Source organism: Macaca thibetana, chromosome 3 (genome assembly GCF_024542745.1).
Source record: "Macaca thibetana thibetana isolate TM-01 chromosome 3, ASM2454274v1, whole genome shotgun sequence".
Taxonomy (NCBI): Eukaryota; Metazoa; Chordata; class Mammalia; order Primates; family Cercopithecidae; genus Macaca; species Macaca thibetana.
Window position 1 is genome coordinate 92688184 of NC_065580.1, and position 21641 is coordinate 92709824.

General features: G+C 38.1%; 2 protein-coding genes across 3 annotated transcripts in view; one reads left to right on the plus strand and one right to left on the minus strand.

The window, feature by feature from the left end:
- Positions 1–21641, plus strand: part of NUP42 (nucleoporin 42) — a 1164542-nt gene that overhangs the window by 172257 nt on the left and 970644 nt on the right. The gene's annotated exons all lie outside the window — the stretch shown is intronic.
- Positions 1–21641, minus strand: part of RAPGEF5 (Rap guanine nucleotide exchange factor 5) — a 242543-nt gene that overhangs the window by 28698 nt on the left and 192204 nt on the right. For both annotated transcript variants that reach the window (XM_050783124.1, XM_050783125.1), the window contains exons 12-19: positions 20943–21021; positions 16387–16531; positions 14550–14647; positions 11855–11885; positions 10805–10883; positions 8373–8522; positions 4327–4424; positions 160–282 (exon numbers count right to left, since the gene is read on the minus strand). In XM_050783124.1, coding sequence (XP_050639081.1) covers positions 160–282; positions 4327–4424; positions 8373–8522; positions 10805–10883; positions 11855–11885; positions 14550–14647; positions 16387–16531; positions 20943–21021 — 803 coding nt within the window. The remainder of the gene's footprint in view (positions 1–159; positions 283–4326; positions 4425–8372; positions 8523–10804; positions 10884–11854; positions 11886–14549; positions 14648–16386; positions 16532–20942; positions 21022–21641) is intronic.

Here is a 21641-nt window from a genome sequence, read left to right on the forward strand (position 1 = left end):
TTTTTAGACTTGCGTCAGTCTTTCAATATATTTAAAGTCCCCAAGTATCTTTTGGACCATGTTATTCTAGTATAATTTCATCACCGCATGCACTGATATTCTGCACAAAGAATTCACAGTCAAAACAGCATTTGTATTTTCTTTTCACTCCTCACGTACCTCGTGAATTGAATTGAATAGACTCCAATCAAAATTCATTAATTCCAGAGCAAGATCCCAAGTGTTCATTCCCAAAATCCTCATCGACCTTTGCTGTGATTCCTCATTTTCTGCAAACGGGTTCTAAACCGACAGAAGCAAAAAGATCCTTAGTAATTCCCAAATGTTTTGCACTGCATTGGCTGGCTGTAGAAAGACACTAGAAACCCAGATTAGCAAAGTAATCTTTTCTGAGTGCACTTAATATTTTCCCTGGTCTGTTCGCCTTCAGTGAGTTACAGCCAATTTAGGAAACGGTCTTGCAAATAGTAGAACGTGATCAATGATACTTCAGTGAGTTCGCCCACTCCTCCCCCATCTCTCTCCCCCGCCCCCACGTGCACACATGCACGCACAAATCTGATTATAAAACACTGCCCTGGCAGACAGCATAATGAAAGCGAAAGCCCCGAAATCACTTTGGCTTCTGGTAAGAATTAATGTGCCAGCAGGGTTAGTATAAAAACAAACAAAAGAAATGTCATGGTGCACTTCAATAAAGACAGACATGGCGTTTACAGGAAATATGTTTAGCAAGTCTCATCCCAGACACACATTTACACATTTTATTAAAATGCCCATGGAAAGTAAAAAAACAAATTTAACATGAAATAAAAATTATTTCATTTATATCCCATGGTGGATTATTATTTTAAGCATCAACCACTTTCCCTATGTAAATAGGGCCTAACCTCTATGAGGCTGGTAACAGTATTTCCTTAAGATATGGCATAAAAGTATTAGATGCCATCACAACTTTCAATCTATTTCACCACTAAAGTTATTAAAAAGATTATTTGGCATGTTTCCAAAATAGTTGATGTTTTCTAATGAAAATATAAATTCTCCCATTTGAAGGGTTAGATTTGAATAATAACTTTAAAACAAACAGAAGGAACCTTCCAACAATAAATGGCATGGTAGGATAAAGGGAATATTCCAGCTGCCAAATATTAATCCATATTTCTAAACTGAAAAATAAATTATTTGCATTTTAGAAGTTTTACATTGATGAAAAATTTTCCTATTTTTTTTTTTTTTTTAAAACCTAGGCCGGGCACAGTGGCTCAAGCCTGTAATCCCAGCACTTTGGGAGGCCGAGACGGGCGGATCATGAGGTCAGGAGATCGAGACCATCCTGGCTAACACGGTGAAACCCCGTCTCTACTAAAAAAAATACAAAAAACTAGCCAGGCGAGGTGGCGGGCGCCTGTAGTCCCAGCTACTCGGGAGGCTGAGGCAGGAGAATGGCGTGAACCCGGGAGGCGGAGCTTGCAGTGAGCCCAGATCGTGTCACTGCACTCCAGCCTGGGCCACAGAGCGAGACTCCATCTCAAAAACAAAAAAAAAAACAAAAAAAACCCTAATGACTGAAGATCTTCACAGAGCTTTCCCACAGACTCAGTCCTCTCAGCAGCAGGTCAAGGTTCACTTTGTCTCTGTATCCCCAGCGCAGGACACAGTGTGGTGCTCAGAAAGCAATGACCAAATGAACCAGCTAACAAATTTTGAAGTGTTGAGGTGGAGGAAAAGCTGAGGTTTCTCAGGGATTGGTCTGGATAGGGTAAGACCAGACAGACTCTACTGCTGACTTTCTTTTTTTTTTTTTTTTTTTTTTTTTTTTATACGGAGTCTGGCTCTGTCGCCCGGGCTGGAGTGCAGTGGCCGGATCTCAGCTCACTGCAAGCTCCGCCCCCCGGGTTCCCGCCATTCTCCTGACTCAGCCTCCCGAGTAGCTGGGACTACAGGCGCCGCCACCACGCCCGGCTAGTTTTTTGTATTTTTTTTAGTAGAGACGGGGTTTCACCGTGTTCGCCAGGATGGTCTCGATCTCCTAACCTCGTGATCCGCCCGTCTCGGCCTCCCAAAGTGCTGGGATTACAGGCTTGAGCCACCGCGCCCGGCCTGCTGACTTTCAAAGAAAGACCCAGAGTGAGGAAGTAACACACATACCTGCTTAATAATTTAGAGGTGTCAGGAAATTTCTCCTTGTTTTTTTGTGCCCATTTTCTCCCTAATTGGGTCCCTTACCCAACTTGAGTTATTAACTCTAGTTATTCAAGGTTGAATAACTCTATTTATTCAAGGTTGTCCATTGCCCTTGCCAAGGAACATTAAATTTTTCTATCTCATTCCTTCAGTGCTCTAATTCCTGTTTTCTAAGAAGATTAATGTACGTGAAAGTGATAGTAGGTACTGGTGTTTTCATCTGTTATTCTTCCCTTACAATGTTAGATTTTAACTGACATCTTTTGGTGATGAAATATCTAAACCTATGATTCCAATAGGACACTTTTAGGTGGTGTGGGGAGTTGGCGGGGGAAGCTTTTGAGGTAGGATGGAGTCTGGCTTCTCTTGGAACATATTTCACAGCACCTATTTATTCCATCAAGGCATTGCCCAGGCCTGCCTTCTTTTCTGAATGTGGCCCTGGACAGTGGTAGATTGAGCCATGGGGATGCACAGGAGGGAGCTGCCTGAGAAGGCCACGTATGGGTGGCAGAGGATGAGTGGAAGATATTCAGAGTGGAAGTTTCCTCTACACAACAAGCCCCGCAGTAGCTACATGTCAGATCATCCTCCTTCATGGGGAGCGGTAAAATCAATCTCATTTTTACTCAAAAATGCTGCACAGCACCCAGTTGGTTATGTTTCACTGATAGAATTACACAGGACTTGTGGCCTGCTGAAGGACAGCACAGGAAAGGTCCAAGTAAGGCATGTACAAACGAAAGGAACGCGCGGGGGCTTCAGAGTCAAACATATAATTGCATTTAAAAATCGAAGCACTCTTCCTTACTTGGCTGTATGAAGCTAGAGTGGTTACTCAGCCTCTCTCCTGGGGTTACTAGAAGTGTTAAATGAGATACCGTATGTAAATTACTCAGTACACACAGATCTAGTAATAAGTGATTAACATTATTATGGTAGCTTAATATCCTGCAGACAATGTTACATAAAATGTCTTTCCAGTAGACATATATCTGGACGTAAAACTATTATCAGTAGTTTGGGTTAGCCTACATGGTATGCAGGTTTCTCAATTACACATACAACAGGAGCCAGTGAGAAAGACTCACCCCAGCGATGGCTCCATGAAGAGATGGGGACTCTGAGTTTCAGACACAATCGCAATCTGCTAGAGCCCACTTTTTCTAGATGACAGATCTGAAGCCTAGTCCTGCTATTCAGAAACCAACCCCAGGACTGAAGTCTTTAGGAACCACAGCAGCAATGAAATCATCCACTTAGGCATAAGTGTTCTTAAATTTTGGACTGAAAGTAACTTAAAGTGCGCGTTCTACATTTCTCCAGACTCTTTCTCTTCAGTGGCAGCTGATGCCCCTTCACCATGACCTTGTTCTACACACAGAAGGCAGATCATCCATGCTTTTCTTCAAGGGAATGGAACCAGGTGTACCAAACGTACTGAAACAAAGGTCTCTTTCTCCTTAAATCCACCTAGGATGCATTTCTCAGCCTCATCTCCATATACTCACCAAAAAAGAAGAAATGAAATTAAAATTCGATGGGAGAAGGAGTCACTTGTCTCAAATCCCTTATTTCAGGAGCTCAGAAAGGGTTTCACTTAGGCAGGGTTTAGCATTCCTCAAGTGGGAGTGGATTGAATTGAATTGCTTGACCCCTTTTTGATTTGTAAAAGTACTGTTACTTGGGAATTACATCATTGGATAAGGGAAGAAATAATTTAATTTTTTAACATTCATTATAAACACATAAAAATTATGCTTTGAGTCTGACATTTATGTGGTGTGTGTGTTCCGAATAGCAGGACCATTCCTTTTTTTTCTTTTTTTTTAGACAAAGTCCTACCCTGTCACCCAGGCTGGAGTGCAATGATGAGATCACAACTCACTGCAGCCTCGACCTCCTGGGCTCAAGAGATCCTCCCACCTCAGCACACACCTAGGGACAGCAGGTGTGTACTACTATGCCCAGCTAATTTTTAAATTTTTTTGTAGAGACAAGGTCGCAAACTTCTAAGCTGGTCTCAAACTTCTGAGCTCAAGCCATCTTCCTGCCTTGGCCTCCCAAAGTGCTCGGATTACAGGTATGAGCCACCTCACCTGGCCTGTTTGTTTCAAATACAAGGCTGAAGGTCCTTACCAAAGTGTCCGCCAGGTCTTTCCGATAGACATATATCCGACCAGATGCCTCGAGGGATTTGGAGATGACTAAGTCATTCGGCTGAAGTTCATGCTTTCCTTTATTTGAAAAAAAAAAAAAAAAAGGAATAATCAGAAATATAAGAATAGCAGCAGTAGGCCTACACAGTACACTTAAGTGAAACTGCCAAAGAAAAATACTTAAAAGTAAATAGAACTTAAAGTGGATTAATTCAGTTCTGCACACTCTACACAATGACAACACAGTGGCATCACGAACAGCTCTCACTGCTCAGTGGCCAGAAAGTGGAGTCCTCTTGAAGTTCTTTCCTATAACATTTAGTCATTGTTTGGAACATAGAACAGTTTAAGAGAAAAAGTAAAATTTACTCATCTAAGATAACAATACCATGTTAACACTGGTTACATTTAGGTCTTTTTTTGTTCTGATTTTTATATAACTATGTGTATATACACACACACAAATTGCATTGATTTGCAATGATTTATGCATATGCATTTGTAATGATTGTGGATACACATATACATTTGCAATTATTCCATAATTTTATATTCTGATATTCTTATAAGCACTTTATCCACTTAACAAAATTATTTACATATGTCATATTTAATTGGTCATATAATAGTTCATTATACCATCATTTAATCTTTCCTCTATTGTTGAACATTTAATGGTTAATTTTTTTGGTAATATAAATTAGATGGCATGATGTATGTTAAGTACTGGCACGGGGCCTGGCACATAACTGGGGTTTGGTAGATGGGATCTATTATTATATCAGCCATAATATATATTGCTGAAGTCAGCATCTTTATGTTTAAGTCTTCGTCTGCTTACAAATGATTTTCTTAAGACGGACTCCCAGTATTAGAATTACTAGGTCAAAGGGAATGAAAATTTTTTAAGTTTTTGACGCAAGCTACCAAATCGTTTCTGATTTTTATTTTTTTAAAAAGACAATATATTTTCCTAAAAAATAGGTATAAAACTTGCACACTGACCAACACTGATCATTACTCTTTTTTTTGAGATGGAGTTGCGCTCTGTCACCCAGGCTAGAGAGCACTCATGCGATCTCAGCTCACTGCAACCTCTGCTTTCTGGGTTCAAGCGATTCTCCCACCTCAGCCTCCTGAGTAGCTGAGATTACAGGTGCCTGCTACCACGTCTGGCTAATTTTGTATTTTCAGTAGAGATGGGGTTTCACCATGTTGTCTAGGCTGACCGTTAACTCCTGACCTCAAGCGATCCACCTGCCTTGGCCTCCCAGAGTGCTGGGATTACAGGCATGAGCCACCGCGCCCAGCCTGGTCAATACTTTTGGTAAGTTTACTATTTTGCTAATACAAAAAGTAGATTCTCTGTTTACTTTGTGTTTCTTAACTAGTAGGTTGAATATTTTTCATATATTCCTCTTCTATCTTATTTCTCTTGATGAAAATTATTCCTATCCTTTGACCATTTTCTACCACAGTTGGAGCCCTCTTAAAACATAATAGCTTTCTTCCTAGAAAATGCCCTCCTCCTAACTACAAAATGCATATGGGAGTAGACTAAAGCCATATTAAAGTTTATTTCACTGTGACACAATCAACTTCTCCTAAGGTAGCTGTTCGGTTATCCAGCATGATTGGGAAATGCAATATTCCATATGCCTTTTCTAGATAATTGACCCAAATGCAAAGTGTTGTGTTCAACATTTCTGTTTAATACACAGTACACAAATAATAATCTAATATATTCTTTATGGCCCAGCATTATAAAGATCCACAGTACTATAATGTTGGGCTGGTGACATGTATAGTGGATGGTGTCACACGGCCGGGTTCTGAAGTTTCATCTCCTGGGTTCCATCTGCTCCTTCTTTGTTCAGCTATAATTTCCTGCAGCCCTTTCTGTGCCTATGTATACCTTAATCTGAAGTTATGAGAGCCATTCACACTTTATAGAATAAAATGTCGTAACTTTCTGATAGCATTTTTCTATTTGCTGAGAAATATTTCTCCCCTTATTTTCAGGTTTGTCACTATACTATGAAAGTTTAAAACGGATAGAATTTTAACCTCTGAATAACTGGGTAGTTTATTGTTACTACATACATATAACTACCCTGGGTAAAAAACAGCTAAAAACCTACCAAAGCTATGAGAATGATACTATTGTTCCTTTTAAAAAATCCATAAAACCTCCAACATCTCTGACATCTTAAAACTTTTTTTTGACAAAAATAAAGAAAAAACTCACCATTTCTTTTTGAAGTAGCACTAAAATATAATTTATTAAAAATGATGTAATTAGAACAAGGAATGCATTAAGCTCTTGAGTTTGTTTTCTTTGTTAAAACATTATTGTTTGGGGGATAAAAAGATGCAGGAAGAAAGGTTCTCTACAGACAAAAAAAAAAAAAAAAAAAAAGGTAGAGGATGGAAACTAATGGCACATTGCCAAATCTGTGGGATAATTCAAGAGATATGCTGATATTTCTAGTGATGATTAGCAATGGGTCTATACACATTACAACGCTATTGCCCATCCTGCTGAATCTAATTTAATAGAGTGTGAAAATGGTATTTCACAGCCACCAAATAGATATTGGGCAGTGAAAGAGCCGTTCATTAATTGCCAGCTTCTCATGAGGCCCTGGGTTGACTCTCAGTCAGCTCCCAAATGAGACGGGTATCAGTTTTCCTGCAAAGTTCATTCAGCTCTTCCTTCTCTGGCACCTGCTGTCTGAATGGGGACCCCAGGATCACTCTCTGTAATGGTACTACCTTGAGAGGCAGATGCTCAAGCTTAATACTGCTTAATTAAGCAGTATTGATAAAGCTTAATACTGTTTAAAATCCTTTTATATTTTTGGTCACTTGAAAATTAAATACACATTTATCATACCTATTTGAAATACATTATCAAAAATCGAACTACTTTCTGATTAAAATTCATTTAGCTCATATGTTTCTCAAATTCTTTTTTCTAGATCATGTTTTGCTAAGATATACAATTAGAGCCCTGGGAAACGGGGGGGGGGGGGGGGGGGGGGGAGTCTTATGTATTAGGCCCAGGGAGAAGGGCTTTATTTGCATATGTAATCAGCCAGCTTGTAGGACCATTTTACCTGCCTGTGAGCAACAAAGCCATAGGAACAAGATACTTTACCCTCAAGTATATTCTGATACTCATTTCCCAACTGGAGAATGATAACAAAGGGTAAACAGGAATGCAGTTTATCTGCTCCCCTCCCCCGCCCGCATCTCTGGTTGATTAGTCCACACAGTGCTCACGTCTTTCAACTACTGATGCTAAGTCACTTTCTTTGTATTTTTTCTCAGGGTTAAGGAGATATTAAATAAAGATTGCAAACCAAAAAAGGAGGCCAGCAACACAGATCTGACAGGCTCCAGTGAAAACGAAGGGGTCTGTTCAAACCGCACAGATCAATAGTGTCAGCTTGTAATCTGTGTGATCTTATTCAAAACAGACAATAAACCATTCTCTGAGGATAAATAAGGCCCAACAGAAGGAGAAGCTGTAACCAGGCCTCACTCCCCACGTCCACCTAAAGGAATATTGCCGTGTGAGCTTTCAGCTTATTGTACAGTTTGTCTTTCTTTCAATAGGGAGTCTTTAACTATTAAACTGTCAGCCCTCAATAGGACTGGTTCAAGGCCATCTTTCCCTTTTTTCCCCCCTAAAGTAATTTCACTCTTTAGCAATTTCCCAAGTTAATTTAAATAGGAAAATAGAAGGCTTATCTAGAGTACAAAATATGAAAAGCTTTATAATGTATTTCAAAACACTGGCATGCCTCTCTATTCAGTTCTTGGGGAGGAAATTCAGTATCCCACAGTACCCAACTGTTGTCATGGAAACACTTCTGGTAGGCAGCTTCTTATTGTTACTGTGGTCATCCAGCTGCGGGTCCAGAAGGGAGGAGCTGCACTTTTACCCTACAAAAATGCCAACTCCCTCCTTTTGAAGGAGATCAGTGAAATATTAATATTCAAGGGTAGAAAACAACTTACCTCCAGAGAATGTGATGGCCACCAGAGCCAGATCCTCTTCGGCATACTGGATCTTTTCTGCCACGAATTTTAGGATCTCTTGGGCTGTACTGGAAACTTTTGCCTTCACACTGACATAGGAGTGCTCTGTTATATACACGTGGCAGAAGACTGCACAAGTGAAAAGAATTGTTTGGAAACAGAACAGTGACTTTTCCAAATCAAGACACCTTGATCAACTTTTCTAAATCAACCCACCTTGCTATTCTCTTCAGTATAACACATATAGAGTTAGATTTTTTATATATGCACATGAGCGCCTGAAGGTATATGTCTATGAATGTGTGCTTGCAAACACATGAAACTCAGATGTTATAAAGCTAGTCAACAAGCACAAGTAGTATTTAATCTTTTCATTCTGTAATGAGAGACCCGAGTCATACAAGTGTGTACTCATTGTGGAAACCATCTGACCATCATACAGTGGAATCTGTGGTGCACAGACTGTATTTTTAAATCCCTTCTTTGACAATTGCCGAGATCTCCCAAAGCTGCATATTAAAGTGTCTAATTCATAAATTTTTCCTTTACACTCCATTTCAGGACAATCTCAGTGGCCCAATCAAGAACGCCGTATTTTGCTATTAGAATTCTCATAAGTTTATCTAAAAATCTGTCATCTGCTTTGGTTTTTGAGTTCAGCTTTCTCAATCATTTAAGAATGACTCCATTTCTCCCATCAAGGTAGTGATGAATTTAGTTTCCAAATGGAGGTCACATTTCTAGCCTTTTTAATTTCCTTTTTTATTGTCTGTGGTGCTAATAATTATTACTGGGACATTATCACTGTCAGGGTGAATGGGTCCTGAAAAATGTTTTCTTTATGATATTAATAGCAGAAGCTGTTTTAATAGCAATGGAAGTAACTGACACATTGCCTCTTATATCAGCTACTATAAATGTATAAAATGTACCAGCTTCTTTCCAGTAGACAGAAGGACAATAATATACTTAGATATTCTACTCTTTGGTGTTGCAAAAAAAATTGAGAGTGAAGCTTCTGAAGAAATTTTATATGCAGTTTAAATGTCACCACAAAAATAAACCCAGGAATGTTTTCATAGAAATACAAATGAAGCAAAAGTCTAACTATGAGTTTATATGTATAGAACCTGAAAGTAAACACACCACCAGGAGACACTTGACATACTTGGTTTGGTTGGGTATGACACTAAAACAATAGCATGTAACAAATAGTTGTTTTGTATTTTGCCAACAGACTAGTGAGAGAGAAAAAGGCTTTCCTCCTTCCATAGAAAGATGGAATTTTTAAGCAAGGCAAAATCTGTCTATAAACTACTATATATGGGGTAAGTTTACATCTTGTTAAATAAACTGATAAACAAAAAGAGGCTGGGGGCCTTGAAATACTTTGCCTTTTTGCAGCTTAGCTTGGAAAACTATATGATGAAACTTCAAGACAAATGGGCAAGGAAGGTCAGTAACAAAGGAATTAGGAAGTTAGATAATTTTGTTTTCTCTTTCACTTGGTACGGATGACACTTAATATGAGTCAACAGAACCATCTATCAGCAGCATTATATACAAACACTATCTAAAGGAATAAGCATCCTTGTGGCTTCTTTTACAAGTTCCAGAAATTGGGCAAATATTAAATGATCACACTCAGAATTTCAGCATATGAAGAAAGATGAGTCAAAATAGAGAGTCTGTGAGTCACAATTGCATTAAAATTGACTCAACCTCTAGCTAAAAGGAGAAAACCATTGTTAATATTTCTTGTTCCTCTTTAAAACATTAACATAGAAAAGCACTTCAGCATCTTCAGGGTTCTAAAAAGGTGTTTCCCCTTGTGTTGGATGAACAGCCCTCTTCAGGGGAAGCCATGAGCCTCTTCCACAAAAATAAGCAGTGACTGAGGACACAGCAGATGGGCGGCACTGCCCACACAGCCTGACCTTGCAGGAGCTTCTACCGTACAGCCTTCTCTCCATTATTCTCTCTAAGAGTTTCCTCTCATGGACTGAGTCATGGACTGACTCAGCCCAAATCTGCACATTGACTTTGGTGATCCTTCCAGTTAGTCATAGGCAATGGGCTGATGAAGGCAGGGAGAAGATGGTTCTAGGAGAAAATGTTGAGTTTCCTGTCATTTTTACCTCTTCTCAAAAATGCAAGGAGGCTCTAGGCATTGTCTCCTTTCCTTGCTTCCCAAATTATAAGCATCCTTGGTGCTTGGGACAGTATTATGTGACCTAAGAAAACTATAATGCTCAAAGAATGAAAAAAAAAACATGCTGTTTGATGCTAACATGCTTATCTGAGGGGTGACAGCTAGAAATGAAGGTTAGTCAGGCTGATACGCCAATGTAGGAGAAAAATGGTGGCTAACTGCTACCTACCCCCAAACCCTCACTTCAAACCATACTCACTTTCCTCCGTTTCAGTCACAGTTCCTCTATGCTGGAGCCAGTTCTCCTTAAGACTGAATTGGTGGAAAAGGGCTTTATTCTGTGAGATTGGAGAAAGAGAACAATGAATGAATGCATTCCTGCCCTTTGGAAAACCATAGCTGTTTACAACATGTTCCAAAAGAGCCAGCCAATTTTTTTTTTAAATGTGAAATCCACCCATCCAATCTTAGAGAAATAAACTGGGAGTTGCCCCAACTAATGCAAATGGTGGTGGAGATTCTGAGCAATCCGATGGGCCTGGGCTAAGGCCAGCAGCAGGCCAAACGTCCTTATATTTATTCCCTGCAACATGACTTTTCACATCTGGCTATTACAAACATCCATAGTCTCCTGAGATAAACATCATTTCCCCATTCCAACATGAATCTATAAGGTATAGTTATCACAATCTGATCCTCTGCTATTACATTTTTCACAGAAGCAACTTTGAGATGGTTTCAATACCTCTGCTATAGTACAATGACTTTCCTAAGGGACACAGGCATACTGTTCATTATGATTATCCACCTGATATAGCTGTGTCTCCAAAACTTGTGCCTGATATCTCAGTCCATATTTCCCCCTTATCAAATTGGACTGAGAACACATTCCCACTTGCTACCTTCTCTTTCTGTTGTATTAAAAGTGCAAATATTTTCCTTATAAGACTTCTTTCCTCTTAGAGTCAAGATTCCTCCTACCTGGATTTTTTTTTTTTTTACATAAACATCTTAAAATTCAAATTTATATCACTCCAGGGACAGCAGGAAGCCCTGAGACTCTAAAATGCACCACAAAATCAGCAGAATGTCAAAAAGTCAAGGATACACAGCTAAAATCGGATCTGCACCAGCACAGGAATAACTAAAGCAAAGCAGGAAAGCGCAGGGAAGCTGCAACCCCAGGCGCCCCGCCTTGTCGGGTTCCGCTCGAGGCAGTATTCATTTTAATTTTGAAACACGCCAAGGGAGGCAAGGCAAGGTCTCCAAACCAGATCACCTAATTTTAGGTATAGAAGCATCTGCTTACCTTTTTTTGTGGTGAATATTCATCCACAGTGCTGAAAAGAAAAATGCCAAGAAGTCAGTCTTTGTCCCAAACCCAGAATAATGCAGTTATTGTTATGGAAGACTAATTTTCTAGCACTAGGCAGAGGATTTTGCTCTTTAAAAAAGATAAAACACAGTATTCATTAATTCACTATGTACAACACACTTGACATTGGGCTCTGAATTTCAAATGAGCCAGGAAGTAAAGAAGTTATGGATTCAACAGATGTATTTTGCCTTCTACCCACAGAAAGTGAAGCTCAGAAGTGAGGGAGGAACTGGATCTGCTCAGTCCATGGGAACTCAGTCCGCAGAAATGAGGATTAAAAAAAACTGCAATATTCAGTCCATAGACATAAGTTTTCTCATACAGTGATAGTGACAGATTTTAGGTGAAATTACTGCTATTTAGATAGCTAAGTCATTCAGCCAAGGCACATCTTTTCCAGGATGTGTCTCTGTGTGGTGGAACTGGGAACACTCTGTCCATCTCTGATCATCTCCACAGATTCCCACCTTCAAGTGCCCTCTGAACGCCACCTCCACTTACAAAGGAGCCAGTACCGGGGCCAATTTCATACATCATTAGGTGAACTATAAATTAAAGGTATGAGTCTTACTCTCAGAAAGGAACATTTTCTCCTCTATTTGTGTACTGGGGCTAGAGAAAAAAAAGTCACGAGTTTTACATTTAGGGCTTGAATCTTATTCTAGAATCTAAAGCTATTTCATAATCTTATAAAAATAGGCAAGAATCATTTCTTTTCTTTTCTTTTTTTTTTTTTTTTTTGAGACACAGTCTAACTCTCTCACCCAGGCTAGAGTGCCGTGGCGTGATCACTGTTCACTGCAGTCTTGACCTCCAGGGCTCAAGTGATCCTCCTGCCTCAGCCTCCCAAGTAGCTGGAACTACAGGCATGTACCACCATGCCCAGCTAAGTTTCTATTTTTGGTAGAGGTGGGGTCTCACTATGTTGTCCAGGGTGGTCTTAAACTCCTAAACTCTTGGACACAAGTGATTCTCCCACCTCCACCTCCCAAAGTGCTGGGATTACAGGTGTGAGTCACTGTGCCAACCAAGAATCATTTCTTTATGTCATTTTCTTATTTTATTCTATTATTTACCATTTTTGTGTAGGTTTTAAAAATGGAATGTATTAAATTTCCATTAATGTATTTGATGAAATATGTTCACATGTATTAAACCATGAATTAAAGTTTCCCAGCTATAACAGGTCTGCCTCATAGCACAGAGCAACTTCCATATGGGGGATTATTTTGATGACAAGGTTGTCCTTTTTTTCCTTCTTTGATTTCATTTATTAGTTCATATTTTCATATAAGTCTTAGGCTATGGAAACTTAACATAATGTAGACTATAATAAAAGAAGACCACCAACATTTACAAGATTCATCTCTAAGGTACTGTGTTAACTTGCACTTTACTTTCAAATCTCCCAATGTAAGATTTCGATGATTGAGGACTAAAGTATACACACGGTTTGCTACCTAAGATTAATTTATACAGATGTTTCACTTGCAATGAGGTCTCCCTTTACTAAAACTAAGTCAAGCTTTAAATCACAAATCAGTCATCTGAAAGGCTTGAATTAACACTTTCCATGAGAGGTGCAATTTGTGACTGTTGAAATCGTAACAGAAGCTTTTCACAACTTGATAATAAATGTGCTTTATGTTTATGAAATATACACTGTAAATCAGATAACAAGTTTTCCTTTTAGATGAACTCTGTGGCTAAATCTGAAATGACTTGATGTTTTCTTTACCAAAATGAGTAAGGGGACTTAATGGTAATATCACTAATAGTAAAGTTGGGTGTTGCCAATCTGAAAGATTAATGACAGATACCTAGGGGACCCTTAGACATGCCAAGAGTCATTGAGTAAATGGCTCTTTAAAATCTTTCTAAATTGATAAAGAAACCTCAGGGAACCCATAAAATTGAGCTTTTAAAATGCTCCACAGGCTGGGTGTGGTGACTCACACCTGTAATCCCAGTACTTTGGGAGGCTGAGGCAGGCGAATCACCTGAGGTTGGGAGTTCAAGACCAGCCTGGCCAACATAGTGAAACTCCACCTCTACTAAAAATACAAAAAAGTAGCCAGGTGTGGTGGTACATGTCTGTAATCCCAGCTACTCAGGAGGCTAAGACATGAAAATTGCTCAAACCCAGGAGGTGGAGGTTGCAGTGAGCCAAGATCACGCTGCTGTATTCCAGCCTGAGCAGCAGAGTGACTATATCCCAAAAAATAAAATAAAATAAAATGCTCCACAACTCCCTGAGACCTATTTATTAAACTTTTCCTCCCTATTCCATAGAGATAGTTACAAGCCCCAAAATGACAAGTTACATAGACTTTTAAAATTAAGTAATAATTTACTAATTGTTTTTATGCACCTGGTCGTTATGGCCCAGGCTGTTTTTACTATATAAAACGGGGTTAAAACAATAGTCAACGAGCTGAATTCCGTGTTCTTTCATTTTGAGTTATAAGAACAAAACACACAATTTACTACTAGAAAAGCTAGGGCATCAAGATGAATATGAGTCAAAATGTTCAAAATCAACTTTTATGTATAAGGCATTCCAAATTCTATCATATTTGCTGCTGTCTTCTTTCATTAACCATAATTAGGAAAATGAAATACTTACTGACGACGGTGCATTCCAAGTATCTTTTGAAATTCTTTCAATTCTTTTTCAAGTATTGGATATTCATAAACGTCATCCAGTACATTCCTATATATGGTCTGGAGAAAAAAGGCAAATGACAGCTGAGTGGTTGAATGCCCATTCTGTAGGGATTAAGACTCATACCATGGCTATCCTAACAGAGGAAATAAGGAGGGATCCAGGACAACGCGCGGGTTTCACCAGGTGCCAATGAGGTCCAGAGTGGGATCATAACTCGTAGCTTCTCTGTCAACTGCCATGGCTCTCTATCTGCTTTCAGGGCCGTAGGTAGAAATTCTGGAAAGAGAACTCTAGAGATCTCTGGCTAGCTGGCTACTAGAGATTTCCATGCCCATTCTATATCTTAAAAAATGATAGGCCAGGCGTGGTGGCTCACACCTGTAATCCCAGCACTTTGGGAGGCCAAGGTAGGCAGACCACGAGGTCAGGAGATGGAGAACATCATGTCTAACACAGTGAAACCGCGTCTCTACTAAAAAAAAAAAAAAAAAAAAAAAAAAAAAAAAAAAAAATTAGCCATGTGTGGTAGTGGGCGCCTGTAATCCCAGCTACTCGGGAGGCTGAGGCAGGAGAATGGCGTGAACCCAGGAGGTGGGGCTTGCAGTGAGCCAAGATTGCGCCACTGTACTCCAGCCTGGGCAACAGAGCAAGACTCCATCTCATAATAATAATAATAATAATATTGGTTGGGTATGGTGGCTCAGGCTGTAATCCCAACACTCTGGGAGGCTGAGTAGGGAGCATTGCTTGAGCTGAGTACGAGATCAGCCTGGGCAACAAAGCAAGACTCTATCTCTACAAAAAAGAAAAAATTAGCTGAGTGTGGTAGTACATGCCTTTAGTCCCAGATAGTCGGGAGGTTGAGGGGCAAGGATCTCTCAAGCTCAAGAGTTTGAGGTTGCAGTGCACTATGACTGCGTTACTGCACTGCAGCCTGGGTAGCAGAGCAAGACCCTGTCTCAACACACACACACACACACACACACAATTCCACATAATCATTTGGGAGAAAAAAGTCAATTGAATTAAATTAAGCAGTTGCTTTGAAAACAACATGAGTTTAAAAGAGTTGGTTAGACTCGTTTTTAACTGGATGTCTAAATGACAACTGAATGTTGAATTCAAAGTGGTTCCTTCATGAAAGGCTGAGTCTATTTAGGCAGTTGCCTACTCTGAACTAGAACTCTTCCTTGCTAGAATTCCATTCCATTCCTTCTCTGTCCTAACCTGTAGATTTAATATGATTTTGGTGGCAAAAGGAATCCAACTGTCTTATTAATCATCTCTCCAGATAATCATCTGTTGTTGAAAAGATATTGAAGCCTATTAATTAGAAAAAATAAATCAGTTTGTCTCACTCTAAATGTAAATCTACATTATATCTATTTACACATTATTGCTTAAAATTCTCAAAGTATACCATGTCTGACAAATGTTTCATAGAACATATATTGTCAATATAGTTTTTAAATCATAATGTTTTATGCAAATATTACATATAGAGGACTGGTTACTTTAAACTTATAATGAATATCAACATATTAAGCTGTATCAAATTTTGAATGTTTTGGTTTACCTTCCTTAATTATTTCATTAGCAATCAAAATTTCCATGACTTTTAGACATGGAATATCAAGCTTCAGAAGTCAAAATAACTTATATATTCTCTGAATCACAACTTGACTATCACAAGAAAGTTGAATGACTGTTACCTACAAATGAGATTTTTAAGATGCATGACTTAAAGTAAAATCAGTTATTTTGCATCAAAGAATACCTGGAAACATTGGATTACCTTTAAAAACATTTTTGAATGTTCATCTTCATGTAACCAGTCTTTGTACAGAGCAATCCACTGGGAAACAAGATGCAAGACTTTACGTTTCCTACGAGGAACATCTGAGTTTTCCTCTTTGCCTTGATACTTCTTAGCAGAATAGGTGCAAATGGTTAAGAAAAAATTATATTGTTGAAAATTTTAAAATATGAAGACATCCATTTACTCTTATTTTTACAAAATACATGAAGGCATACAAGTGTAAAACATGCAGGAAGAACAGAATACACGTAGGGAGAGCAAACGGTGTGTACTGAAAAGAGCAAAAGCAAACTGAGGAAAATGACTGAAGTATACTCAGTGGGCAGCCAGGAAGTGAAGGGTCGGGCCATTTCACTGGCAGCTGCTGACATGCTTCCATAGGCAACATGTGGTTAATGCCAGCCCGAGGAGATAGTAAGTGGCCCATTAATTTTAACAGTGACTCCAAGAAGAGAGCTAGCTTCAGTACACAGGTGAATACTATTTCAATATATTTTAGGTAAGAATAAGGCCAGGTGCTGTCTGGTCCTCAGAAATTCACATTCTGTAAAACCAGGTGCTTCTAAAGTAGTTCCAAATGAGTATAGATCTCTGGAACACAATTTGTAACATGATTCAAATGCCCACTCCTAGGAATTTACTTAAGAAAACGTTGGATACATGTGCGAACACAGAGGTAAAAGGGACTGCTAATTTTCATTTTGATTAAAATAAAAACTAATGGGAAATAGCCTAAATGCCTCAGCAACTGAGAACGGTTGCCTAAGTTATTACATATCCATTTAATGGACTATTCAGCAGTCATAAACGTGATGGTCCAGCAGTACATTTACTGACAGAGAATATGCATAATGTAATGTTGAGTAGAAAAGCAAGTAAGAAAAGAATATGTTAGGATGATCTACTTCTGTTAACAATGCTTATTTATATGATTAATCTCACTATCTGGAGAGATATATACTAAATAGTTAACAGTGGCTTCTCAAAGTAATGAGGTTTTAGGGTACATGAATTATTTTTATTGTACTTATTAGCATTTCCTAATTTATATACAATGACCATATGTTAACTATGCTGTTAAAATTACATAAAAATAACAATCTCAAAGGCAAAGTGTTTAAATGACTAGGAATGCAACAGCAGCTTGGCATATTCTAAACTGATCTATTCTTGTTGTCTCCAAAATGATAATTTCTGAGTGTCTTGGACACATTAAAAAGATGACTAGGAATAGGGAGTGCTATGACATCAACACTTGAGGGTTGTTGGACAGGATTATATATTCTTTAACACTGATATACAATTGCAAAATTGGAATAAACTTTATGTCAGGCTTTGTAAATATTTTAAAATATAATTTAGTCAATGTCTCCCCATCCTGCAAAAATACATTAAGACCACCTTTGATTTCCACCTGTGAAATAAACTCAGGCAAACACAAAAAAAGTTGCTATTTCTTTTAGTTTTTCTCTTGAAAGGCAAAATACAATAAAGATTTATCTAGGCCAACCATGGTGGCTGATGCTTATAATCCCAGCACTTTGGGAGGCTGAGGCAGGAGGAGTGCTTGAGCCCAGGAGTTTAAGGTCAGCCCAGGTAAGAAAGTGAGACCTTATCTCTACAAAGAAAAAAATTAACTGAGTATGGTGATGCACATCTGTAGACCCAGCTAGTTGGGAGGCTGAGACAGGAGGGTCACTTGAGCCTGGGAGGTTTAGGCTGCAGTGAGCCATGATCAAGCCACTCTACTCAGCCTAGGCAACATAGCAAGACATGTCTCAAAGATTTATCTTACATTATTTCCCCTTAAACAAATGTTCTTCTCTTCTTTTCCTGTGAATATAATACCTTCACTAATATAAAGAAACCAAGAAAATTAAGAAATGCAATTTTTTAGGTCATCATATATAAATGAAGATATGAACTTTGTATTCAAGCTGCATATATATGTTCTACAATTATGGACTAGCAGAATAAAGTAAATGCAAGAAGCAACACTTCAACCATTCTCCATTCATAAACAGTTATCTGCTGTACCTTGTTTTCCTCCCTGCAAGATATATATCTAAAATATATTTACAGGTTAAATTTGCATTTGTATTAATCTGATTTCCAATATTAGGAAACAGACATTCTTTTACATTTTGTCTATGCTAGATTACACTGATTTATAAATTTAGCTGCTGATGGAAATAGTGGGAAGGCATGTGGTGAGAGTTATAACTTCTATGTAATGCACAGAATATTAGCTGGCCCACAGCTATGAATTTAATGCTCTTTATGATGCTATTAAATACTATTACAATAAAAATACTTATCTAAAATATCTAAAACCAGCACAAATAGCTTTAATCTATAAATAATGTTTTAAAACCATTGGAAAAAACCAAATAATTTAGACTACTTCTAAGAAGTTGGTTGTCGGGGAATATGCAACACATCTTCACTAAGATGTGCATAAAAATATCTCACATTAAATACAGATGCCGTTTTTGTTTGTGGTATTATTTCACAAAAGGCAGAGTGCAAATATACAGAAATAATCATAATGAAAGACTTCTGGCTTAAAACGTTTTGAGTTCATGGGTTTTGATTATTGGTAAAAAGGCTGATAAAAATCTGAACCAAAGTTTTGTATATAATGTCTTAGTCAAAGACTCAAAACATATATATGAAAGTTAAGTTCTAGAGATTGTTTAGGGACATCCTATAGTACATTAAATTATTAAATGATAATCACAAATAACATTAGGATCATAGTTAAAGAATGTAGTTTAAAGGCATCTCCTTTAAGTACATTTTATATTACTTGATGGATGAATTGTTTTAGAAATATGTTAGCATTAAAATGTAAATGAAATTAGCTCACAGATACTTTTCCAAAACACTTTTGAAGAAAGAGATGTTCAAAATCTTATCGTGATTGCTAAATGTGGAGCAACACTCCACTTGAAAGCTGTGAAGGAAATCTGCACATATTATTGAAACTTTCCAAATTCAAAACTAACTCACAATGTTTCAAGATCAACTTTATGAACTGGTTCTAAAAAGTGGCAAAATATCTACTATAGCTTTGTTTGGTCATAGGATATAGTAAAGCACTACAAAGTAATCATCATTTCCAATTATACATATATTTTAAGAGAGATGTTACTTTATGTCCTTTATGAAGTTTTAAAGTATTCTTTTAGGTGGGAAAACGCTGTAAAGTTGGGAGACATGTAACAATCATTTAATAGAGAAAGAATATTAAATAAGCATTATCATTAGGTCTTTTGTTTGCTTGTTTTTGAAAGCAGTCTCCCTCTGTCATCTAAACTGGAGAGCAGTGGCGTGGTCTTGGCTCACTGCAGCTTCAACCTCCTGGGCTTAAGTAATCCTCCTCCCTCAGCATCCCATGCAGCTGGGACCACAGGCACATGCCATCATGCCCAGCTAATTTTGGTATGTATCTATATCTATACCTATATCTATATCTATATCTATATCTCATGCCCAGCTAATTTTGGTATATATCTATATCTATCTATACCAAGTATCTATCTATCTATATACCAAATATGTATATTAGAGATCGCATCTCACTATGTTGCCCAGGCTGCTCTTGAACTCCTGGACCCAAGCAATCCTCCCACCTTGGTCTCCCAAAGTGCTGGAATTGCAGGTGTGAGCCACTGCACCCAGCTATCATTAGGTCTTAATAGAACTTTAGTATATACAAAAGCAATCCATTTTCCTTAAAATTTTCATGTGGTTTAGAGTGGAATCTTCAGTTTCATTTAATAAAAACAGTACAGCAACAGCCTATTTAAATGCTTAAATGCATCTGAATACATTAAATACTGTGAAGCAAGAAGACCACTTGGAGACTTTCAGTAACTTTACATGGCTTTGTTTTGTGGTCTTTCAATGATCCTATGTTGCATCTCTTCTAGTTAGTGAATAAAATTATAAGGCTTCCTTAACTGGTCATTAACCTTCTAATCACATCCATCATTCTAAGAGAGCATGCAGTGACAAAGCTGTGAAAAGATGACAGAGGATTCCAGGGGCTAGGTTTGACCTCCCATGTGGGGGAATGGCCTGTCTCCCCTGAGACACTTGCCAGGAACATGATATCACGTATGTGCATTTTCCTTCACAAGTGGTCTGACACTTAACTAACTGATTCTCCTTTAAGTCCATTTATTCCATGATCTTGCCATTCTACACAGTCTCTTGACTCTGGGGTTTATCCAGCAGGCCAATTTTGCCTCCAGATTTCTAAGCAATCATAAGGCACAGATATGAAGCAAATGTAATATAAACAGTATAATATAGCCACAACATAGAATGTGAAAACAGCCGTTCACATTTCCAGTTTCCTCTGTCTATCTCATTTCATCTTCTACCTTGGATATCATTACATTAATATTTAACATATCCACACTCTACTGTGGGGTTGAATAAATTAAGGAAGGCAGTTAATTCCTAATGTGGGACATCTGTCTGAGAGGAAGTGGTCACAGCAGCCTGAAGATAATGAAGGATATTGCCTTAACAGAGCCTGGCACAAGTCATCAGTTGTCATGAAGACAGTGTACGTGAGAAGGAAGTCATCCAGGAGGGTCTCTGCAAAGAAAAAAAAAAAAATACAAGTAAGCAAAGAGGTGGATAAGAAGAGCAGCTGCTTTCCAGGCCCCAGAACCATGTGCATGGCAGAAATATGACAAATTTTGATGGCTGTGGGAGGGATTAGGAGAATTTTTGCCATGAAAGATATTATTTATTAAAATTAAGATACGAAAAACTCCTTATATCAAATGCATCAAGCAATAAGATATTTTTGTTGCAGAGCTCTCTAAACATACAATTTTGTTATCATCTTGTTTTCCTGAAACCTCATTTATATTTGTGGGTAAAGATGATATAGAAAACCAATGCATAAATAATGTGCATTAAAAAATAAATTTTACAAGATTTCTGAGGTGTACACTCAAGTCCTACAGGGAATAAAGCCCTCATGTGTTAATAAATTAAGATTTTTTCCAAAGCCATTTACTTAAGTCTAGGGCAAGAACAATGAATAATAAAACCCAGAAGACACATATCAGGTTCCAAGGCCATTCACCTTTATCTCTTAAATGCATCTTTAAGAAGTTGGGAAAGTGATGAGTGATTTTCTTAGTCTTGAAGAGAGACAGAACTGAGTCCAGTTAAAATTGGAGATCAGGTACAATGTATCACAACAT